This window comes from Taeniopygia guttata, chromosome 27 (genome assembly GCF_048771995.1).
Source record: "Taeniopygia guttata chromosome 27, bTaeGut7.mat, whole genome shotgun sequence".
NCBI lineage: Eukaryota > Metazoa > Chordata > Aves > Passeriformes > Estrildidae > Taeniopygia > Taeniopygia guttata.
The window spans coordinates 2775655-2797109 of record NC_133052.1 but is presented as its reverse complement, the minus strand read 5'-3'; the positions used below and the strand labels follow the sequence as shown (position 1 = coordinate 2797109).

The following is a 21455-nucleotide window of genomic DNA, read 5'->3' as shown; positions in this document are numbered from 1 at the left end:
GAACATCATCAGAGTATGTGCAGGGTCCTGACCAGCCATAAACACTTGGAATGAATGAAGGGCATTATCTCTTCCAAGGCATCAGACACTGACAGGATTGCTGTGAGTGGGGAATGGCTCTTCAGGAAGTTGTATTATCTAATAGCTGGGCTAAGTAGAAGCTGTGAAGTGATGGATTCTAATTTAGTGGCTCTCAGTGACTTTCTTTGCAGCCTTGAGCAAGTTGTGTCATCTCTTTTTCCAATTTCTCAGGCAATAGAGTGGGAATGATAATACTGCCCCCATTCATTATCTCCCTGACTTCATCTCTCAGCATGGTGTGAGAATGTGATGTTAACAGTGCATGCAAGTGGTAAGTATTAGCATCATTATTTATTATTTAGGGTGCACACCCACCCTAAATATATTTAGGAATGCATAGCTTATCTACCAGAGCACAAATTCAGAGGTAATGAGTAACCACCAGATACAGGCACATGTCTGGTGACACGGTGTCACAAGCTATTCAACAGAAAGGAGATCTGCAGTTCTACAGAGCATTCTGAAGCTGTGAAAGGTTCTCCAGAAATAAGCAAATTTTTCCAGAAACAAACAGAATGTGGTGTAATGCCTGTTTGTATGTTTAAGGACTAATTGGTTTACTCCACTTAGTAAAAGACACTTGAATGGCTGAACCATCAGTGCACGATGTGTCAATAATGGAGTGAGCAGTTAGGATGGTGCTGTGAGCTGTACTGGTCTGACCTGTACAGAGTGCAACAGCACAGGTGCAAGAGAAGGTTAAATCATCAGAGTGGTGGAGTGATGCGGGAATTCTGCTGCCTTTCAGCAGAGGAGAATGGGAATTCTATTACCTCTTAGGAAAGAACAGGAATTCTGCTGCCTCTTAGCAGGAATTCTGCTGCCTCTTCTCCAGCACCACTTGGACCACAGCTGAATGTAACATAGGACATGGGGAGCACATCTCACCTCTGCATGAGGGGACACCAGGACAGAGTAAAGCCAGAGCATTGCTCAGGAATGTGAAATAAAGACAGGCGTGTTCCATAAAGCACTTCAATTATTTGCTTTTCCTTCTTCTTTCTTTCTTTCTTTCTTGTAGTTCAGCACAATAACCCAGCACAAAGCACATACTTTACTTTGATGTAGAAATAAGGGGCTACTTAGAAGTTTTTATAATTATTTGTGTCACAGCGATGTAAATTATTTGTGGCTCTGCTATGTAAATCTGATAAATGGACATATCTTTAAATAACACCGAAAATTGTTCAAGAAGACCTGGGCACATTTTGTCCAGATGCTGCAAACACGAGGTCTGGCTTGTTAGATCTGGTAAGCCATAAGGAAGGACACTCTTAATTAGCCAGCAGTTACTAATCCTGTATTACAAGTTTTACCCAGTTTAAAGAAACCATTAGGTAATCCATCCAATGCTTTTGGGATCTCTTTGTATAACAAGGGTGGAGAGTTGGGGTGCAGGGGGCAATGGGGGATCAGGATCTGGTTGGAACATGCCAGTAGCAGAACACGTACCACAGAAGTGGACTTTGTTCAGTTAATCTGCATTGCCTTTGAGATTTCCCCCTTCCTTTGTGAGCCCTGTTTCAAAGCAAGGCAGGTAACAGGAGCCCTTTTGTGAGAGTCCATGGTGCGTGGGGATGACGGGACATGATGACAATGTCACTCATGAATGCGAGACTGCCCTGGACATGCAGACGGTGACTTTGGAATGCAAATCCCTGACACACTCATTATGTTCCATTTGGTCTCTCTTCCTTCTGCCTTACACTCTTCCTCATCTAAACATGCTAATGGTATTTCTCTTTTTCTTGCCCAGATTTTATCTTTGCATGGCTCTATTGCTGTCAGGGTCTGCTGCTGACTTGGGCATTGGGCTGAGCTGAGAAATGGAGGAAGCCTGAATTTAGCTAAGGCAGACAGCTCTCCCTGTGGTTAGCATGCACTGTAAACACCAGTCTGGCCTGACTGCAGAACCCTTCAACAGAGACAGTGACATTAATTTGAGACCAAATAACTGAGATGGATTTTTGAATTACCTGGGTCATCAAGAAAAAATGGGTGTCTGGAAAAGTACTTACAGGCTCTGAGGGAAAGTGTGTAAAGACAGTGCTAGAAAATTTCTCTCAAACTGAAGAATAAAGAAATGTTTCTGGGGGACTATTTTTAGTAAGGTGACTTTAAAACACTCCTACTCATAATGCTGTTTCAAATGGTGACTTTGATAAGTTGTGTATTGGGAAGTAGAATAGTTTTGCTCATGTAAATGTCACCTGTAACTTGTGTCTCCTCTTTTCTTTTTTGTGGTCTTCCAGTATTGTCCCTCCTGAAACAATGAGGCTTTGGCTGTCCTGAGCCACGTCAATGACACTGCCACAGTGGACTGGGCATATGTAAGGGAAAGCAAAATCAGATATTCCAAGGACCAGAACAAATAATGCATAAAAATTTATTGGCTGCAGTGAGGTATATGATGAGAGGCATAAGACCAAGGAAAAAGGTTGAGAGATTATTCCCCTTAAATTATAGCTAATTTGCAGAGTGATAACTGAATCCCAGATGGATATTCCTGCCCTGGGGAGATGTGCACAATACATCTGCCACTAGCTCGTTCAGTCACTTTAATTCAACAGTTTTTTTCCAGCATTTTGGTGACTAAAAGCTCTTTAAACTACCAATGTCAGCTATACCCAGCTCTGTGTGGCACTTTGCAGTGTTAGGCTGCAGATGATTGGAGAAGCGCGTTCACTACAGGATCCCTGTTTGACACAAGGGAGCCAGCCCACGGCACACTGTTCCCAGAGGGGCCGTGGGAACTGCTGCTGGGAAAGCTGCTGCTTGGCAGAGTTTCCTTCAGGCTTGTGGGGGGAGCTCGTTGATGGTGGAGGACACCACCTCCCCGTTCACGCTGTCGTGGACAATCGCTCTGAGCTTTCGGTTGCTCAGCCCAGAGTGTTCTGAAAGAAAAGAAAGTTTAATTAGCCAAGGAGCAATGCTGAGAAAAGGTGATGCAAGGAAAGCCTCATTTACAGTCTTTTGCCTGCTGCCTCCTCAACAAAGTTTTCTCTACATGTTTTCCTTCAAGTCAATATTTGTTATTGCTCTGTGTGAAATCTGCTGCCAGAAAGTCACCCTGGGTCTGGTCCAGGTCAGGGCAAATGAATAACACAGGGAGAGCCCAGCCAATGCAAATCCAGCAGATTATCCTGGATGTCTGCAGGTCATACCCATGCCAAAAGATGAGTTCCCAGACATGCAGATTTTCGGTTTGCTCTCAAGCCCTAACGCTGTTTTAGTCACCCAGTGGAGTCTCCTTGCCTCCTCATATCCCAGGAAAGCCTTAGTGTGGAGCCTGAGCTGTGGCCACTGTGTGACTGACAGGGCAGGGGCTCAGGGAGCCCGTGGGCAGGCACAGCCCGGTGGGCTCTGCAGTGAGTCCTTCACAGCAGCCAGGCACAGCTGAAATGCTTCTCAAGGGCCTGTGTGAGCCTGCTATGCACACCTTCCACTATTCACTCAGGTGAGCTTAAAATTGCTCTGAGTAAAATTTGATTGGAAATGACAGTAATTAAGAGTCACTACAGAGAACAAAGTAAGGAACTTTTACCTTTAGTTTCAGATTTTCTTGCTGTCCTGTGAAGATAATGAAATAGAAAATAATGTTACAATAATTTCAAAAAGTTATTTATCCCTTTCTCACTGTTTCTAAGGAAACTATGAGATAAAATTTTAAAAAAATTAAAAAGAAGGATAAAGAATGGTGATTTTATACCATGTGAGCTTTCCCTTTGGTAGATACTCTCACTGGAAAAATCCCTGGGCACATTAACTACTGCTCCCAGGGACAGGTGCATTGGTTCTCATGTATGTGGAGTTGCTCAGGTTGATCCCAATTTGGTTTGTGAGAAATACCCTCACACTTGAGGGCTCTCTGTCCTGCCTGCCTGAGAGTAGCAGTGGTAAAGGCTGCTGATCTTCCTTTTTTGACTTCATACAAATCAGATGAGAGAATAAAACTGAGGCCAGTGTTCTCCTATGCTGAGATGGCCATGCCATGGAAGTGGAGAATTTTATTCTTTTTTTAATAAAAAGTTATATTAATTTAGGTAATCCAAATTACATGGGTAGCAGTGTCTCTGTACTCTAAATGGCTCCGGCTTTTTATTATGATCCATCACATTAAAATACCAACCCTTGATGTAGTATGGGACTCACAAGCTTTGATTAAGCACAAACAAACAAACAAACTAATAAATAATCCAAATATGAGAACTCTCATCTGTTCCAGTCAGGGCAGCTCTGCCTTACCCATCAGCATTCCCTTCCAGCAGCAGGCGGTATGTGGAAATTTCCTTTTCCAGGCGTGTTTTGATCCCAAGAAGAACCTTATATTGGTTATTTTGCTGCTTCATGTCGTGACGAACCTGGCTCAGCTCCTCCTCACACCTGGAGATGATCTGCTGCATGTTTTGAAGTGCAGCAGCGTAATAATTCCGAGTGTCAGCCAAGGTGTCTTCCAGCATGTGTTTCTGATGGGGCAGATAATACCAAGACCATGATTATTACTTATGTGGTAGATACAACACAGAAATACCAGCAAATTTGGTCTCTAGCTAGAAGATTGCAAAATTAAGGCTGTGGTAATTTAAACACTTATGCATTTGCATAACTATTCCAGAACCACAAAGCTGTGCCGTGTGTGCATGAAAGGCAAAACTGAGTAATTTATCCCTGCCATATCCGTTCTGCTCAAAGCTCTGCTCCTGACACTGCTGTCTGTCCTGCCTGTTCTACATGAGCTGTCCAGAATTGCTCCAAAGTCTCCAGGTCTCTGGGATGTGAGCTTTAACCTGTGTAAGGTTATGTAATATTTGTGAAAGCTCCCCACCAATATTTTTCACACTTTTTGTAATTCATACCTGATAACAGGGCTTGTAAATATGAACTTTGCATTCTTTGTGTTACTATCTGTCTTCTGGACACATTTTCTTTCTAGACTTGAAGTCAGCTATCCCTTTTTCTTCTTCTCATATTTTGTCATAAGAAGACACATTTTTCACTTCCTGGTGATAGTTGCTGAATCTATTTCGCATATTTTGGCAAAGTCAAGCATGATCTCAATTCTACTTTCCCTCATACTTTAACAACTGCAACAGAGTTATGCTGGGCTGTGGATTTAAATGGAGAATTGATCCATGACAACTTCTGAGAATACAGGGAGTGAGTGAGATGTCTGCAGCAGATACCTTACTAATTTGTGCCTGCAGCTCAATGTCCAGGGACTGCAAAGTTCTCCTTAGCTCCTTGATCTCATTCTCGTTGCGCTGGATCTGCTCGGGATTAGGGGTTGCTGCCAGGGACATTGCTGCACTCTGTGGAGCAGAAGCAAGAGAAAAGCTCAGACTCTGGTCAGGCAGGTACAGCCACAGGGGGCTTGGGAATGAGCAGGGACTAGCTCTTACCTGTTCTTTGTACCAGTTGTCCAGGCTTTGACGATTCTTTTCAATTATAGCCTCATAATCTTCTCTTATTTCTGCCAGAATCTTGCCTAAGTCTGCAGGAGGGGCCGCATTTACTTTTACATTGACTTTGAAGTCCTGTGAGGAGCGATTGGCTTCCATATCCTGTTTGCGTGTTAGCAGAGGGAACAAGCAAACTCGTTTATGGAAGTAGAAAGTTTTTAGAGAGCCACAGAATCCCAGAGAGGTTTAGGGGGGTAATTGTTATATATACATTAAGTTAACATTATTTGAAAAAATTATATATTGATTCTCTGATGTGACTTAAATCAATGACATAGTTGCTTCTGAGGCAGAACTCAAAAACATGCAAGAAGATCTTTCCATAGAATGTTTCTGAAAGAAATGGACTCAATGAAGAAGCACTGATATATAAAAAATATTTTAAAAATACAATTTTTTATTTATTTATCTATTAGAAACCCAAGACCTTGATGAAAATCTAACAGTAATTTCATCTTTCTTACCCTTTATGTTAATATTTATGGAACTATAACTAAGTTTACAGGAGAGTAATGTAAAAGTTCTATGTAATTGTTAAAGGAATAATTGGATTAAAGCATATAATTACTGTGTAAACAACATAATTACAGGACCAGTCGGGCAGGTAGGGTAACATTCCTTTCAGTGTAGCACAACCTTCTGTGCCTGGTACCATTTTCAAAGCGCCCAGGCAAAGGAGCCTTTCGGGGTATGACATCATGGAATGCAGATCAGCTGGACACAGGGATGGCTCTGCTGGTCCCCTGTGTCCAAGAACTCTCCTGGCCTGGGAGGGGGTCAGCCAAAGGCAGCTGCACCTACCACTGTGCGGCCCCTGTGTTTTATTCTGTGCTTTAAAAAGGCACAGACACTGAGCAGGATGTTTGGTCCGGTGTTGGGTAATAACTGCCAACAACACCAGATCAAGCGAAACCAGCATGTTTCAAGCAGTGAAATTATAAATGTGGGAATAACAGAGAGCACTGAGTATAGCTCTGGAGAATTCAGAGTAGTGTGGCTTTTGAAAATTATCTAATTACTGTGTTTAGGATTATGCAAGAATGAGTAATTTTGCCTGACTTCACCAACCATTCTTTTTAATTTTGATCCTTCAAGAATTTGAGTTCTGTTTTGCTCAGGTCAGGCTGTTCTGGGTTACCCTGCTTGACTTTAGGGGGCTGGACAAGGGAGCCTAAAGAGATCCCTTCCATCCCTCAACCCTTTCTTGCTTCTGCGAGTATGGGAAATGATATATTCAGAATTGAGGAAAAAGTCTGTGATGACTAAAACCTGGCAGCACTCTGTGTATTTATATCTAAGTCTTTCTGAGAATACTTCTGTCCAATATGTCAGTTATTATTAGCTGTGTATGACAGATGGGTGGGAGAGACTCCAGCAATCTGTTCTCTCTGAAACCCCAGTGTAATTGGTAAAGCAGACACAGGCTTTTTGCTTCACCTGACTCTCATTGGTGCCTCAGAAACAGGATTAGGTCCTGAATCATCAATCCCACTTAGAGATTGTGGGTTTTACTCAGTTAATTACATGGTTGTAAAGATTGGTGCAATAGGATTTTACCAAGTGGAACTTTTTCTACCTCCTCATGGTCTTTCCTCCTGAGGATGTGCTCTTCTCTCAAGCCTTCAATTTCCATTTCCAGATCTGTGGTAATAATGGTCATGCCGTCGAGCTCCTTCCGCAGGTTCTCCACATCCAGCTGCACTCCCTGCCTGCGACACTTCTCGGCTTCGTATCTTTATGAGGAAAGAGAAGACACAATGTGCGTGTTGAGAACTGCCCGATTCAGGCTCTTGTATAAGGAGAAGTAGACTTGCTGAGTCTATGTAGGGAACTAGAAAGGACAAACAACCAAAGAAACCAATTCTGTTTCTAACATATGTTATTTAAATATTTTTAAATAGTCTTAACAATAAAATGAGCATTTCACTTTCCTCTCTCCCTTGTAACTTCTCTATGGTAGGAAATAAAATTTCTTTTTTCCATTTCCCTTTTTGCATGTTAACATTCACCTGGTTTTGGAAGCTTTGAGAATACAATTCTCTGAAAACACTATTAGCAAGCACTGCTCGCTTTAGTTTTTCCAAAATGGTAACTTTTGAGTCCTGCAGAAAAACAAGAAAAATGTGGTGGAAGCCAGTTACTAACATTCCTCTCTGACCTCTTGTAGTGTCTGTAGTAAGCCAGAGGAAGGGAGATGCTGCTGTGTCTTCCCTTGGGCATGGGAAGCACTTTCACACCTCAGCATCTCTTCCTTTACTCTGTGTTTTGTGGGCTCTATTGGTGCTTCTCCATTCACCCAATAAACTCAGTCTGAGTCCCATCCCTCAAAGTAGTTCCATTGATTCCTTTTGTGACACAACTGATTGATAATGAAAGGCTGGAAGTGCTCAGGGTACCCAAGTTTGTCACAATATTACCAAAAGCTGAGATATTTTTTAATAGTGGATCACCAACTGCTAGAAATAAGACAAATCTTCCTGATTCCTAAGAAGTCTTACTTAGAGAAGTGTCAAACCCTTTCCTTTGGAAAGACCTGCCTGAAAGTGTTCTGTACAAACATTTTGTCTTTTTGGTTGATCTGAGAACTCTCTTTCAATGTACTGAAAATCAGACTGTGCTGGGAGCCAGTGATGCACTGGCTCAGTGACTGGGACTCCAAAGCAGAAGCTGCACAAGGACAGGTGTTCCTTGCAGGGCTGGACAGAAGAGGTGATAAATCCAGGAAATAGATTAGGGCTGGACTGGGAAGTGCAATGCTTAGAGGGGATAATTTGTAATCCCAGATGACAGTTTTAAGTGCCTTTTGTCACAAGTATCAAGTGCCTGCTGTCAAACCTGCTCGTCAGGACCTGCACTAAGTATCATAAACAGGGTGACTCAAGGTTCTTCAGCAATCACTTGTGGGTTTTACATGCTTTTGGGTTCTTTTCCCCTGTTCTACATTGTTTTTATTCATCCAGTATCAACAGAAAACCTCAGTAAAATCTTTTCCCTATTGGATTAGCAAGAAATACTAATATTTAGTTTAATCCTCTTTCAAATCTAATGAGGGAACCAAAGAAGAGCTTACTTGAGCCTGAAGTCTTCAGTTGCCATGTTAGCATTATCGATTTGTAAAAGGATGCTGGCATTGGTGATCTTGCTATCCTCAATCTGGAAAACAGAGAATCCAACAATAGAGTTGGTGTTGCCATGAGATGACAGTAAATAATCTGTGCTGGTTTATCCTTTTTGCTGCTCAAAGGAAGCATCTAAACAGGGGAATTCCCATGCTAAGGAGACCATAGGAATAAAAGCATTTCAGTTTCCTAATTCACCTAGGTCTTTTGCAAATTTTGTCTGTTATCTTACTTTACTCTTTTTCTTAATTTTTTGAAAGTATGAACCAGGGGGCATCATCTTATTCCTGGCCAGGCAGAGGATATGAATTTCATTACACAAACTTCATGGTCTATTATAGATAACAGTCACTGCCTTCCTCTGGTTTTGATACTGGATTCTGATCCGGATTCTGATTCCTCTGGTTTTGAGTCTGGATTGCTGACAAAGCTGCCTTGGGCATCTTTAGAGCAAATTTTAGTAAGAACCATTGAGCTGTGTCTGATTATAATCAAAATACTGGAGTTAATGTTATGCTAAAAGTTGCCTGTGCATGGACACCCCGCTGAGCTGGTGCTGTGATGCACTGAGGTGATGGTGGCAGCCACTCACTGGCAGGACCCTCAACTCACCACAGGCTTCAGCCTGGAGTTGCATGCACAATACCACTGGCATCTGGTTGTTGTGGTCCATTCAGTTATGCACCTATAGCAACTCTGAATGGACCAGCAGCATGCAGTGATTGATTCGGGTGTCTGATTTAGCTTTGGGATTTGAAAATTGCCCTAAAAGGTGCAGGATGAAGCACAATCTCATTCCTTTGGTGCACTCAGCACTCACTGGAAAGGCTTGTATGTCCCTGATAACAGAGAATAGCTTTTAACTACAGATCTGAATGCAAAAAGTTCAGTATTCCGTGCCAAATCTTTGAAGAAACTCCAGCAGGAACTCATACATAATTATCAGGAAATCATAAATGCAGGGCATCGTGTTCTTTTCTAACAGAGGAAAGAGAAGCGTGGTTGCCATCCCACCAGCCACCTTCCCTCAGCATCCACAGAGCAAACCAAGGGGCACTGTGGCTGTACAGAAGTCATTTACAGAGCTCTCAGCACCTTGGAGTAAATTTCCCACACCTCAATGAATCACAAAGAAACAAGGAAATGATAGAATTCTTCTCAAGTGTCAAAGGTTCACCTCTGTAGTGAAGAAGAAGGTGCTGTGGAATGTTTAACTAATCTGCTAAAAGACTGTGCATTCCTGCGCAATTATCCGCACCTCGGATACTGCCCTGGGACATGATCAAGGCCAGCTCAAGAGCTCTAACAATGCCCTGAATGCGTGGCTGCCTGGAATTTGGTGACAAAGAAGAGGCAATTCTTGAGTGCAGCCTTATAGGATGTACAAGGCAACATGAAAACAACCCGAGTTCTTCAGCTGTGTGCCATGTACAGAATTGCTGTGTGATCCTGTGCAATCTGAGCACTGCTCAGTGCTTTGCCCACTGCTGTGAGGCCCCAGTTGCTCTGCAGCCAGCAGGGGATCCTACATGTGCCAGTTATCTCTTAACAGCCACATGGAATTCTTACTTACTGTTGAACTGCTGTGTCTCTAGTACCAGTCTGCAAACTGGCAGCTTCATTAAGAACTCACACATTATTGTATAGGAAATACACTCCAATTCCTTCTCAAAACAGGGATTTTCCAAGAAGGCTTCCTGCACTGACTTTACCTCTCATGTCTCATTTCCTTTGTCCCATCTCCTGGAATGCTCTGTAGATCACTTTGCTTATTTAGCAGCACAGGGTGTTTGAGTGAGACAGTTACTTGAAGAACAGGTGCTATTTCATTGTGTATCTGGGTTAGGATGGAGTCAAGCTGGAGCAAGGTTTTTCCCAAAACTTGTTGCTCCATCCTGAATTCAGGTATACGGGAGAGTGTGGTTAAAAACATAGAACCCAAATGATTATATGCATCCAAGTTCAGACAGGCAGCATATCATAGACATTCTGGATTATTGGATATAGGACCCTAAATTTAGTATAAATTTTATTGTAGGTGCTACATTAGTTTCACCCTTTAACTTAACTTTTAATTAATTTAATTATGGTTAATAATTAGATTATATATTTTCACTCATTTTACTGGCAGACATGCTGCTAATTGCAATATTTTATAGGGAAAGTAAAAATTCTGGGTTCAATCACTGAATTGCCACTTGTAAATGATCTTTTCCTGGCCTTTCATTCCACATCCAGGACAGCCACCAGCCTCCAGGTGTCTGTGGCCAGGGACAGCTGTTTAAGGGGTGAGTGTTAAAAACAAGCAGTTTAGGCACAACTTACTCAAAAGTGAGAGCGTCACCCCAATCAACATCATGGTTTTATGCTTACTGTCTTCCTAAATATTTCTGATTTACTAATTCCAAATCAACCTGAACACTTGTTCTTGAGGAACAAGTTTTTATGTCTCTTTCTGTTAAAAAGGAAAGTGCCCAAGTGCCAGGTCTGGGGATGGTGACCTTTCTTTATCCTTAAAACAGAAATGGGTGATGACAGTTCTGGCTCTCCATACACAGGCTGTGGTCCGAGCACCTCACCTACTGCCTGGAGGCAACACTTTTATCTGTGAGCATGGAGTTTGATTAAGTCCTTGGCCCCAGTCAGCAAAGATGTGAATTAATACAATTTCCAAGCCTTTTTAAAAGAATTTCTCAGGATCATGAAAATGCCAAGTAATTGTATTATAAAAAGTGGAGAGCAAACGACAGCATTGTTTTTGGAAGAGCTTTGGGTTTTGCCCCATATGGGTATGTAAAGTTAATGACACTGATTAGTCACACAGATGGTTACAGTGCTAAGGATGTTAATTATGAATACAGATTAATATTATCCTTAAATTTGAAGACACGTGAGTTTGGGAGATTGAAAGAGTTACTGTTGAACATTAATATTAACTACTGGCAGGAACCAGAAATTCTCCTTTTAAATTATAGTTAAAACATCCACAAGGAATTTGTCACTGCTATTTTCTTAATTACAATGAAGTATTTTTCCATCTGATTACATAAGCTCATTGGTCCCAAAACTCCTGTAGCTTCATTGTCTGCTACCACAGGAATCAAAGAGCTGGAATGCCCCAGTCTGTCTGGAGACAGCGGCAGGAGAGGGGCAGGCTCTGCACTCCTCCTGCTTTGTAATTTGCTCAAGACCTGTGCAGTCAAAAAGACCAAGTTCTGCCAGCTGCAGTTACTCAAACCCCAGTTTCAGTACAGAAAGGAATACTTGGCAGCACACGGATCCCTTTATTCTGCCAGTCTGCAGAATCTCCCTCGCCCTCTTCCAGCCTTTCTTGTGCTCAGTCTCCTCCTTGTGAGCACAAAGAATGTTTATACCCAGGTCCTGGAACTACCTTCCTGAAGAATTCTAACATTTCAAAGGTTTTATTTAACTTCTTTAAAGGAAAGCCATCAGCATAAAGGAGAGCCCCGATTCCTTAGAAGAGCACAGAATGACACAGTCCCAGCTCTGACTTACCTGTCTTTGCATGTCAGTGACGTTTTGCTCGTACTGGTTGAAGTCATGCCTCTTTCCATGAGACTTTGTCCTGTGCCACTCTAGGATGCAGCTCTCCAGCTGAGCGTTGGCTGCTTCTAAGGCACGGACCTTGTCCAGGTAGGCAGCCAAGCGCTCATTCAGGTTCTGCATAGTCTGTTTCTCATTCCCACCCAGGAAGATGCTTTCCCCATAGTGCTCGCCGAAGCCTCCCCAGGGTGCCCCTCCTGCTGCCAGCCAGAAGGGTCTGGCAGAGGAGAAGGGATGTGTGCTGCTGGCACCACCATCTGCACTTGATGCTCTGTAAGAAGTTCCTTGCTGGGCCAAACCGCACCCTGAACTACCCCTGAGGGACCCAGAAAAAAGCTGGAAAGGGCCTTGGCTGGTGCTCATGCTTAGCCCTGTATGAATCGAACCCCAGGTTTGGCTGCCTAGCACTGAGCAGCCTCTTCGCCTTCCCTGAGCAGCTTTATGCCTTTTCCTGTGGGAGTTTCCCTTCGATGAATGACTACAGCAACAAGATTGTGTCATCACAAAACGTGCTTCCTCTTGGTCAATTCTGAAGCATTTATGAGCCTGCATGCTGTTGTTGTTTGGAATCAGCTGCATACTGGGTTGCTTTCCTTTAGCTTGTTTGGGTTTTTTTTTTCTTTTTTCTTTTCATATGATAATAGTGAGGTGTGGCCAAAATCCCGTAGGTGTGGAACAGGATCAGCTCTGCTTCAGACTTCTCTCTAACCCTGTAGTTAGTATGTTATGTTTTCCTGCTCATGAAGGGAATATATAGGAAGCTGGGGCAAGGATGGGGCTATGCAGATGCTTTCTGTGGCAATTCTCAGACTGTAGAATTACAGCAGCCCATGGATCCTCAAACCTGTGGATTCTCAAGTGCAGTGTGTCCTATCAGCCGTCAAACAGCTTAGCAACCAAAAAACTTCAGCTTGTGGGAGACGTGAGGCTTTCATGAAGTCATCCAGCTTCTAAACTAAAAAAACCCTCCAGTCCAGAGTCAGTAATGCCCAACTGTTCCCTTCAGCTGCCCATTTCCAGGGGAAATATATGAGAATTAGATACTTTTATACTGATTTTCTAATGATTTGAGGTACAGTCCTGTTTCAGTGATCTGTCTCAATAGGCAGCAGTGCAAAGATTTCTTGCTGTTCCAAGCATTAATACTATTAAGATATTTATCTTAGCTATAGAACATAATTTACTATGAGTTTAACAGCACTCAAAAGATTAAAATTATTATTTAAAGCCACCAGCCCTGGAAATTGACCTGGCAATCATGCAGGAATAGTCTTTCTCAAAAGTCTCAGTAACTTGCTGCCAAACTGTATCATCCAACAGGGAAAGGCTCAGTGTGGCTGTTGCAGATTGTCCTACTCTTCATGCTGGTAAGGGGCGTAGACTGGGGAGTGGTCCCGTGGCAACTGCTGGGTTTAGTGGGTTTGCCTTGTCTTGTTCCAGTACGACTGAGGGGCGAGGTAGAGGAGAAGATTTGGGAAGAGGCATGAAGCTGAGTGGGCACAGGCTCTCCCAGAAATGCTGCAGCTGGCTTCCTTACCCAGGTGAAGGCTAAACCCCTTCCCCAGGGTCTGCCCTCGCCCTGCTGCTCATCCTGACTGGTGAGGTCAGGGAGACTGCATGCAGCAGAGTTCAACTGCTCTGGAAGAAACAGGAAGGGATGTGTTTTTTCCGGTTTGTTTAATTTGGAAGGCTGCAGCAATAAGGAATTGTTGCGCTCCAGTTTCCCTGGTACCTCCCGGCCTCATTCCTGACGTAGCAGGATTCGGGCTCCTCCTTGTGGCTCGGGCTTGGCTCTGCTCAGCACCTGCTCCTTTCCTTTCCCCAGCTTCCTGTACATTGAGCACACACTCTCCTTCCTTCCTCAGATACTTCCTTCTGTAGAAATTCTGTCATTTCTAACCATTTGGGGGAAGAAATCACTGAAAATCGGGTTTTCCAGTGAGTACAAGGTTTGGCCCTCCCCAGATATTCTGGTTACAGCCACTATCCATAGCTGCAGTCTGGGGCCAGCCCTGCTGCTGGGGAGGGGATGAGCTTGAAGCACCAGACAAAAACTGAGGGTTTAACTTGAAAAAAACCCCAAATTATAATAGCACTGATGACATCCTGCAGATCTCACCAGAGATCAATTTCAGACTGAATTTTCAGTTTAGCAACCTGGTGTCTATGACCTATCACACCGAGATGGAATTACACAGGGATGTACAGAATAGAATGTGAAATAAAATGAATTCTCTGTTTCACCTGAAATTACTTCATGCATTCCCACCCTGCCTGGCAGTGAGGCTGGCAATGTGGGAAACCACAAAGCCTCAGTCCTGAGAATATAATGGAATTAGCACATCATGAAAACCAGAATAGTATTTTCTCTTGCAATCAATCCAAAGTACAGGTGGGACAGAGGAAGTGCTTCCCCTGAAGCTCAGCCTTTCCAAACTGGAAAAGATGGCACACGGTTTTGATCCACACATGTTGAGGATCAATGAAAAAGACCAAAGGACTTACTTCAAAATCTGACATGACTCTTTGTCAGGCTGCAGTGCTGAATTTGGGGTTAGTCACCTCTTTTAATACAGAACAGAGAACGGAAGTGACACTCGGAGTAAGGAAATAAACTGTTGTCAGCAGATGGCACCCTTGGATGGGGACTGTTCTTCTCCCTGGGAGATGGGTGCTGCTCTGCAGTCCCGGCTTGCTTCATCTGGGAATTGTGGGTGTTTTACTGAATTGGAACATGGGAAGCAAACTGAGCTGAATTTCGAGGCTGCAGTTTAGATACAGGCAGAATAAATTGATAACTACATTGTACAGGTCAATGTCCTGCAACAATCACTGACTGATTCAACTCCTCCATCTGGAATACCAATGGATGGAGAGCTGCCTGTGGCTGTAGGAATTCCCTCTCTTGCTGTTTGAGTGACACAAGCAATAGCCACCTAGGTTTTGGACCAGGAAAAAACATCATTTATACAATTCAGTTTTCCTCTCTAGTGGATTGTGATGCCGCTTTGCTGCAGTTTACCAGAACCTCTTCCAAACTCCTTCCACTGGGAATGCCAACAGGATGTGCATTTCTTCCCAGCAGCACCAATAATCTCATGGCCAAACTGGTGATGCCACCAGTGTCTATTTCTTTTTCTTAAATGTCAGAAAATAGAAGACACAAAAATAGTGTCTCTAAGGAGCATGGAAGGAAAATAAAATATCTAATTCTAGAAATTGTATCATTTTTGCAGGTACTATAATATGGATTGAATGTCCAGTGATGGGGCTAAGGATGCTTTTTTTGAATGGCTTTTTTGTTATGTGAACAAAGTACAGAGCTTAGGTAACTGCTTTGTGTTCTTCTGGGATTCATCAGGCTCTTAAAGTTTTATTAACATCTCTTCAGTTCCACTGGTGGGGGATTTGTAGCTGGGAGAAGGTGGTGTGGCTAAAACTGCAGGCACAGTAGTGACATGGGCCAGGGATGTTCTTCTGATGGATGAAAACCAAAAGAGTTGCAGCAAACTCTGAGCAATTTGTTTCACCTGGACTGTGCCTGATGCTTCCTTAGGAACTGAGGGAATTTGCCTTGGTGCTGCAGGCAGATCAGGAACACAAATATATGCAGTTTTTTCTGAGATGCATTTTATTTGTGCGTGAATTGTAGCCCTGTTGTGCCCTTGGAATTAAGAACACAGATCTTAAGGATTTTTTATGTTATCTTCTCTGGTTTTTACTGATACCAGCTCCAGATGGCTGGCAGAATCTAATGGCACTTGATCTGTCCATTCATCACCATCTTTATTATTATTTTTAAGGTTATTACTGTTGTTGCTGTTGTTATTCCCAGAGTATCCCCTGGTTGGGTTCCAGCAGGCCATGCTGGGAGGGCCTGTGGGCTGTGGGGCACAATGGCTTCAAAAAACACCATTAGACTGGATTTATTTGCAGAAGCAGAACAGAAACTTTATTGTGAGGACACAATAGAGCATCAGCAGAAAACAGGCTTGGCATCTCTGACCCAGTGCTCATGTAGAAAGGCAGAGCAAATCTAAGGAAAGACATTCTTGGTTACATTCTTGTGATTTGGGAAAGTGAAAGGCTCTCTATCTCAGCATTAAACAGTGTGGAGGCTGCACTGGGTCCACGTGGAGATTTGGTATTTCTTTATTGGTTTCTCCTGTCACGGGTAGAACCAGATCTCACATCATCATCTGCGCCAGAGCGAACTCTTCCACTGCTCCCAAATGCTGTTGTAGGGGGAATAAAAAAATTAAACAGGGAACAAAAAAACACTAAGGCCCTGCCAAGACCCTGAGGAGCTGAACAATGAGGTAGTCTTTGTTTGTTTCCTCACAAGATCTTTTACATATCAAAGGCAGAACTGCCTTTACATCTTATCCACTTTCCCTCCTGGTCCTCATCCAGAAAACCGTAGGAGTGCACATCAGACATGGATTTGGAAGCATCCTGTATGTTATGTGAATCAGCAGAGGAATGACTCTTTGGGAGATCTGGGTATTTTAGAATCCCACAAGCAGTTCATGCAATACTTTTGAAAATCTACTAATTTTAAAAATGTACATAAAATAAAGTATTATATTTTTGTCTCAACATGATACAGAACATGCTCATTGTGGGGAGAATGGAACCTGTGGTAGTAAGAAGAAATCCAAACCTAAAAGGTTTATTTAATCCTATTTTACCTGTTAATTTCAGCCCCTCATTAAATAAAAATATTTCTTACCATCCTTGGGGTTCAGTCCTGACAACCTATAGAAAAAAAGAAATTTGATTAATGACCATTCCTGACCCTGTCCCATGAAATTTTTGAACCATTTAGGAATTCATGTGGATAGCCAGGATTTCACACAGCTGCTCTCAGTGGCTGGTTCTGAGGTGTGTTGTTACTAGAGGTGGTACTAAGGTGCTCTCAGCTTTGAAATCCACCCCCATGTACTTGAAAGGGAATGGGAACAGTGGTCAGACCAGTTCCTTGTCCTGAGGTGTCTCCTTATATTGCTCCTCTCCTCAAAATGCCTCTTCTAGAAACTATATAAGGAGCTGATTCCTTCTCAGAAATCAAAAGTACTTCAATGTATAGATCAGATATGAGAAATGGGCATGAAAATGTAGATTTTACTGAAGTAAACTGAAGTCAGTTCCAGGCTCTTTTCTAGCTGGGGATACCGGTGTGTGAGGATTAATATTTTCACCTCTGTGCACAAATGGAGAAAACCAGGAGCTAAAGAAATACTGGGAGCAGGTATTTAGAGGTTGTCTCAGAGTGAAGGCGCTAATTCCAGTGCAACCAGAGGATTAAGTGAGATATATATATTGTGCCTCATGCCTTTTGTAATTCATCATGGTCAAATGGTGACATTTATATTTTCAAATCCTCCACACCACTAATGTGCAGGTTTAGCTGGAGTTAGGGCAGTGCCAGGGACTTTGCCGGGAAGTGCTTTGCCAGTGCTCCGAAGGCTGCGTGTGCAGGAGCGTGTCTGAGCGCTCCGGAGTCAGCCTGGCAGCCGCTGCACACAGTGTGCTGTTACCCCTATCTGCTCATCAGGGCTGGGACAGTGACATACTGCGAGTCCTGGCCCTCCAACAGCTGGCGGTACGTGGCGATCTCCTGCTCCAGGCGGCTCTTGATGTCCATGAGCATTTTGTACTCCTGGTTCTGGCGCTCCATGTCGCAGCGCAGCTCGGCCAGCTGCTCCTCCACGCTGGTGATGAGGACCTGGATCTGAGCCAGCTGCGCGCAGTATCGGCCTTCCGTGTCCCGCAGGTTGGCCTCCAGCCCGGCTTTCTAAAGTGCAGCAATGGCAGAACAGGTTAGAATGAAGTTTGTGCCACGGAGGGGGAGTTGAGGAGAGGTGAGACAGCGAGGGAGGAAGGGGACAGTGTGAGGCAGTGCTCATGGTGTGCTCGGGGCAGCTCCGTACCATGCTGAGCTGTGACTGGAGCTCAATCTCCAGGCTCTGCAGGGTGCGGCGCAGTTCCGTGATCTCTGACTTGCCGGTCTGTATCTGCTGGGTGTGGGTGGCAACTTCACGGTTCAGCTCATCAGTCTGAAAGGAAAAACAACTGCAAAATCACATACAAATGTATAAAAAAATCCATAATTTTGAGAAAGGGTGGTAGGGACCTGTCAGGGCAGTAATGCTGAGGCAGTGCATTGCTGTGCTGTTCATTGGTGTGACCATACCTGAGTGAAGAACCAGGCCTCAGCATCCTTACGGTTCTTCTCAGCCAGAGCTTCATACTGTTCCCTCATCTCAGCAAGAACTTTGGTCAAGTCGATGCCAGGAGCCGCATCCATTTCCACGTTGACCGTTCCACTCAGCTGTTTCGAGTACTCTTTCATTTCCTGCATGGGCAGCAGAGAGAGGACACAAAAAGATCAGGCTCTCTCCTCTCACACTGCTCCTGCCCCCAGCAATCCCTGCTGTGGTACACAATACCTGTGCTATCAAGTATCACAGATGGAGCACATAAAACACCACATTTTCTCTCTCATTGCAACAGCTTCCCTATCTCTGTGTACTCATACAGGACACACGTATTTACATGTGACTTTACATGTATGTTTCATTTACAAGAGCTAAATTCCAAAGGGGAGTGATCTCCATGCAATGCCAGGACTCTCACCTCTTCATGGTTCTTCTTCAGATAAGCCAGCTCCTCCTTCAGTGTCTCAATCTGCAGCTCCAGGTCAGTTCTGGACAGGGTCAGCTCGTCCAGGACCCGGCGCAGGCCGTTGATGTCGGACTCCACGCTCTGGCGCAGGAACAGCTCATTCTCATACCTGCAGTTCAAAAAAGAAACAAGCACTGGAAGGTTTCTGAGTTTATATTCAATAGAGCTATAAAATGATCACATATGGGAGGAACAGTGGACTGTAGATGATACAGATTTAGAAGTGTAAGAGCAATAAAGCTGTTTTTTTCCAATATCCAGCTACAGCATAAAGGAAGCACAGACAAAGCCGTATGATTTTGTTCTTGAGGGAGACATGACATTTCACCTTGCAGAACATAATACTGACTATCAGCATCAATAGAAACATTGTCACACAGGAAAGGAGTTTTGCAGTGTCACCCCAGATTTGTGTAGGAAAGCACAGGCGGGGCAGGGCTGCCGGGGACACAGGAGGGAAAATAGAAACCTGCAGGTGCATTCCTGCCGGGAAGGCAGCTGCACATGAACCTTTATCATCTGATGTACTGCTGACTCTGCGAGCTGGAAAAGCCCCATCTGACTCTAAATTTCAGACTCCAGCAGAGAAATGCTGAAGCCCCACAGCAACCTCTTCCTGCCACTCAGCTCCTTCTAAGTGAAAATCCCACCTATTCCTGCCTTCTTTCCCCTGTGATTCAGGCTAGTAAAAATATTTGAGTGTCACAAAAAAATGAAGACACAGGCTATAATTGGTCGTGCAAACAGCTCAGTGATCTGAATGCTGTGTTCTGTCAGGTTTATACTCTGAATTGGTCCTTCATCAATGGATTCTGCTTGCCAGGATGTTTTGTATCTGAAGTTACTAAAGAAAAAACTGTTTAGAGAGAGTGACAAGCAGAGTGAAGACAAATGAGCTTCAGGTGAACTTACTTCAGTCTAAAGTCATCAGCAGCCAGCCTGGCATTGTCAATCTCCAAAATGACCCGGGAATTGTCAATGGTAGCAGCAAGGATCTGGCAATTAGAAACATGGAGAAAAATTCCTGTGAATAATGGTAAAATATCTGATCCACATTCCATGAGAAAACCAGAGAGCTGTGATACTCCATGCAACACAAATTAGAACCACAGGGAAATGGGAAATGTGTTTGTACTATATCTGATCTTATCTGTAGCCAGATGAATTATTTTTCCAGCCTTTGAGGCCTACCTGTCACATTCTTTACTACTTGATTCCTGAATAAATATATCGATAATTCTAAACACATTTTGCTAACTTTTACTGCAATAATTTTAATTTCAACAAACATCACATTGTCAGGGTAAGATATTTGGTGTTTAAATTGAGAAGAGGCTACTCCATTCTGCTAGAATGCTCTGGACCTCAATGTATTTGGGATGAGGAATTCACTACTACTTTTGTAATTATTTTAAAGACATGGAATATGCAGTTCCATAATTCTCTTGCCTTCTTAAAACTCTTCTACATATGAATGCCATACCTTGTCTCGGAGATCTTCCATTATCTTGTAGTAATTGCTGTAGTCACGGGCAGGGCTGGTGGGAGCTTGTTTCTGGTACCAGTCTCGGATTTTCACTTCTAACTCTGAATTGGCCTCTTCCAGGGCTCGTACCTTGTTCAGGTACGAAGCCAGCCGGTCATTCAGGTTCTGCATGGTTATCTTCTCATTGCCAGAGAGGAGGCCATCGCCAGCAACAAAGCCACCACTGAAGTCAAATCCTCCACCAAAGCCAGAGCCCCCTCCAAAGCCAGAGCCCCCTCCAAAGCCACAGACTGCTCCCCCTCCAAAGCCTCCTCCATAGCCCCCGCCAAAGCCGCAGCCTCCTCCTGAAGAGGAGACGTACCTGGCTGAGGAGATGGAGACACCCCGGCCGCCAGAGCCGCCGTGGATGCTCGGGGCCCGGCAGGTGCCTCCGACGCGCACCGAGGACAGGCGAGAGCTGCTGCCCCCGGCACCCCCAAAGCCACCCCCGTAGGTGGAGGAAGAGCTCATGAAGGAAGTGGCCATGGCTGAAGCAAGAGAAGCAGCAAGGGTCAGCTGTGCAGCCTGGCAAGAGAAGACAGCCTGTGCCTTCACTGCCCTCCTGCCTCTTTTATACGCTCATGATCGGGCGTTGGGAGACAAACCCCACTGCAGCCCTCCCTCCAAAATTCCTCCTCCCTAGAGGTGAGGCCAACTATGATGACATTCCTGACAAGCAGTGCTGGCAGCACATCGCAGGGGCTTGGGCTTGGGGTTTCTTTTTTTAATTAAACAAAAGGCATGAATCAGATGATGTTTTTTCTTCAGGCTATAGTTCTGAAACTTGGAGTTTACTTCTCTGACATTTAAGAATGGAAAAACAAAGTGAGTTCAGCCCCACCCACTTACCTATTTACAATGCTCACCATGGCTACCTTCAGAAAATCAACTTTTTCTAAAATTGAGGCTTAAATAAAATTCTCCTTTCACTGAAAAATGTACACTCATCTCTTCATCTCACCATTATTCCTTTTCTATCTGTATTATTTTCCCTTTAAAATTTTGGAATTGAATTAGAAA

At 43.8% G+C, this 21455-nt stretch overlaps 2 protein-coding genes across 2 annotated transcripts; both read right to left on the bottom strand.

Moving 5' to 3' along the window:
• Positions 1-2453: 2453 nt before the first annotated feature.
• Positions 2454-12668, bottom strand: KRT23 (keratin 23). The gene is made up of 8 exons (XM_004174661.6): positions 12176-12668; positions 8611-8693; positions 7117-7273; positions 5481-5642; positions 5265-5390; positions 4327-4547; positions 3626-3651; positions 2454-2975 (listed from the first exon to the last, which is right to left on the bottom strand). The coding sequence occupies exons 1-8, from the start codon at positions 12584-12586 to the stop codon at positions 2872-2874; spliced, it is 1290 nt and encodes a 429-aa protein (XP_004174709.5). The 5' UTR covers positions 12587-12668; the 3' UTR covers positions 2454-2871.
• Positions 12669-16148: 3480 nt separating this feature from the next.
• On the bottom strand, positions 16149-20988 carry LOC100223619 (keratin, type I cytoskeletal 19-like). Its single transcript, XM_002194062.6, has 8 exons — positions 20394-20988; positions 19823-19905; positions 18863-19019; positions 18420-18581; positions 18157-18282; positions 17800-18020; positions 16956-16981; positions 16149-16458 (listed from the first exon to the last, which is right to left on the bottom strand). Exons 1-8 carry the CDS (start codon positions 20919-20921, stop codon positions 16376-16378), a joined length of 1386 nt encoding a protein of 461 aa, XP_002194098.3. The 5' UTR covers positions 20922-20988; the 3' UTR covers positions 16149-16375.
• Positions 20989-21455: the final 467 nt, after the last annotated feature.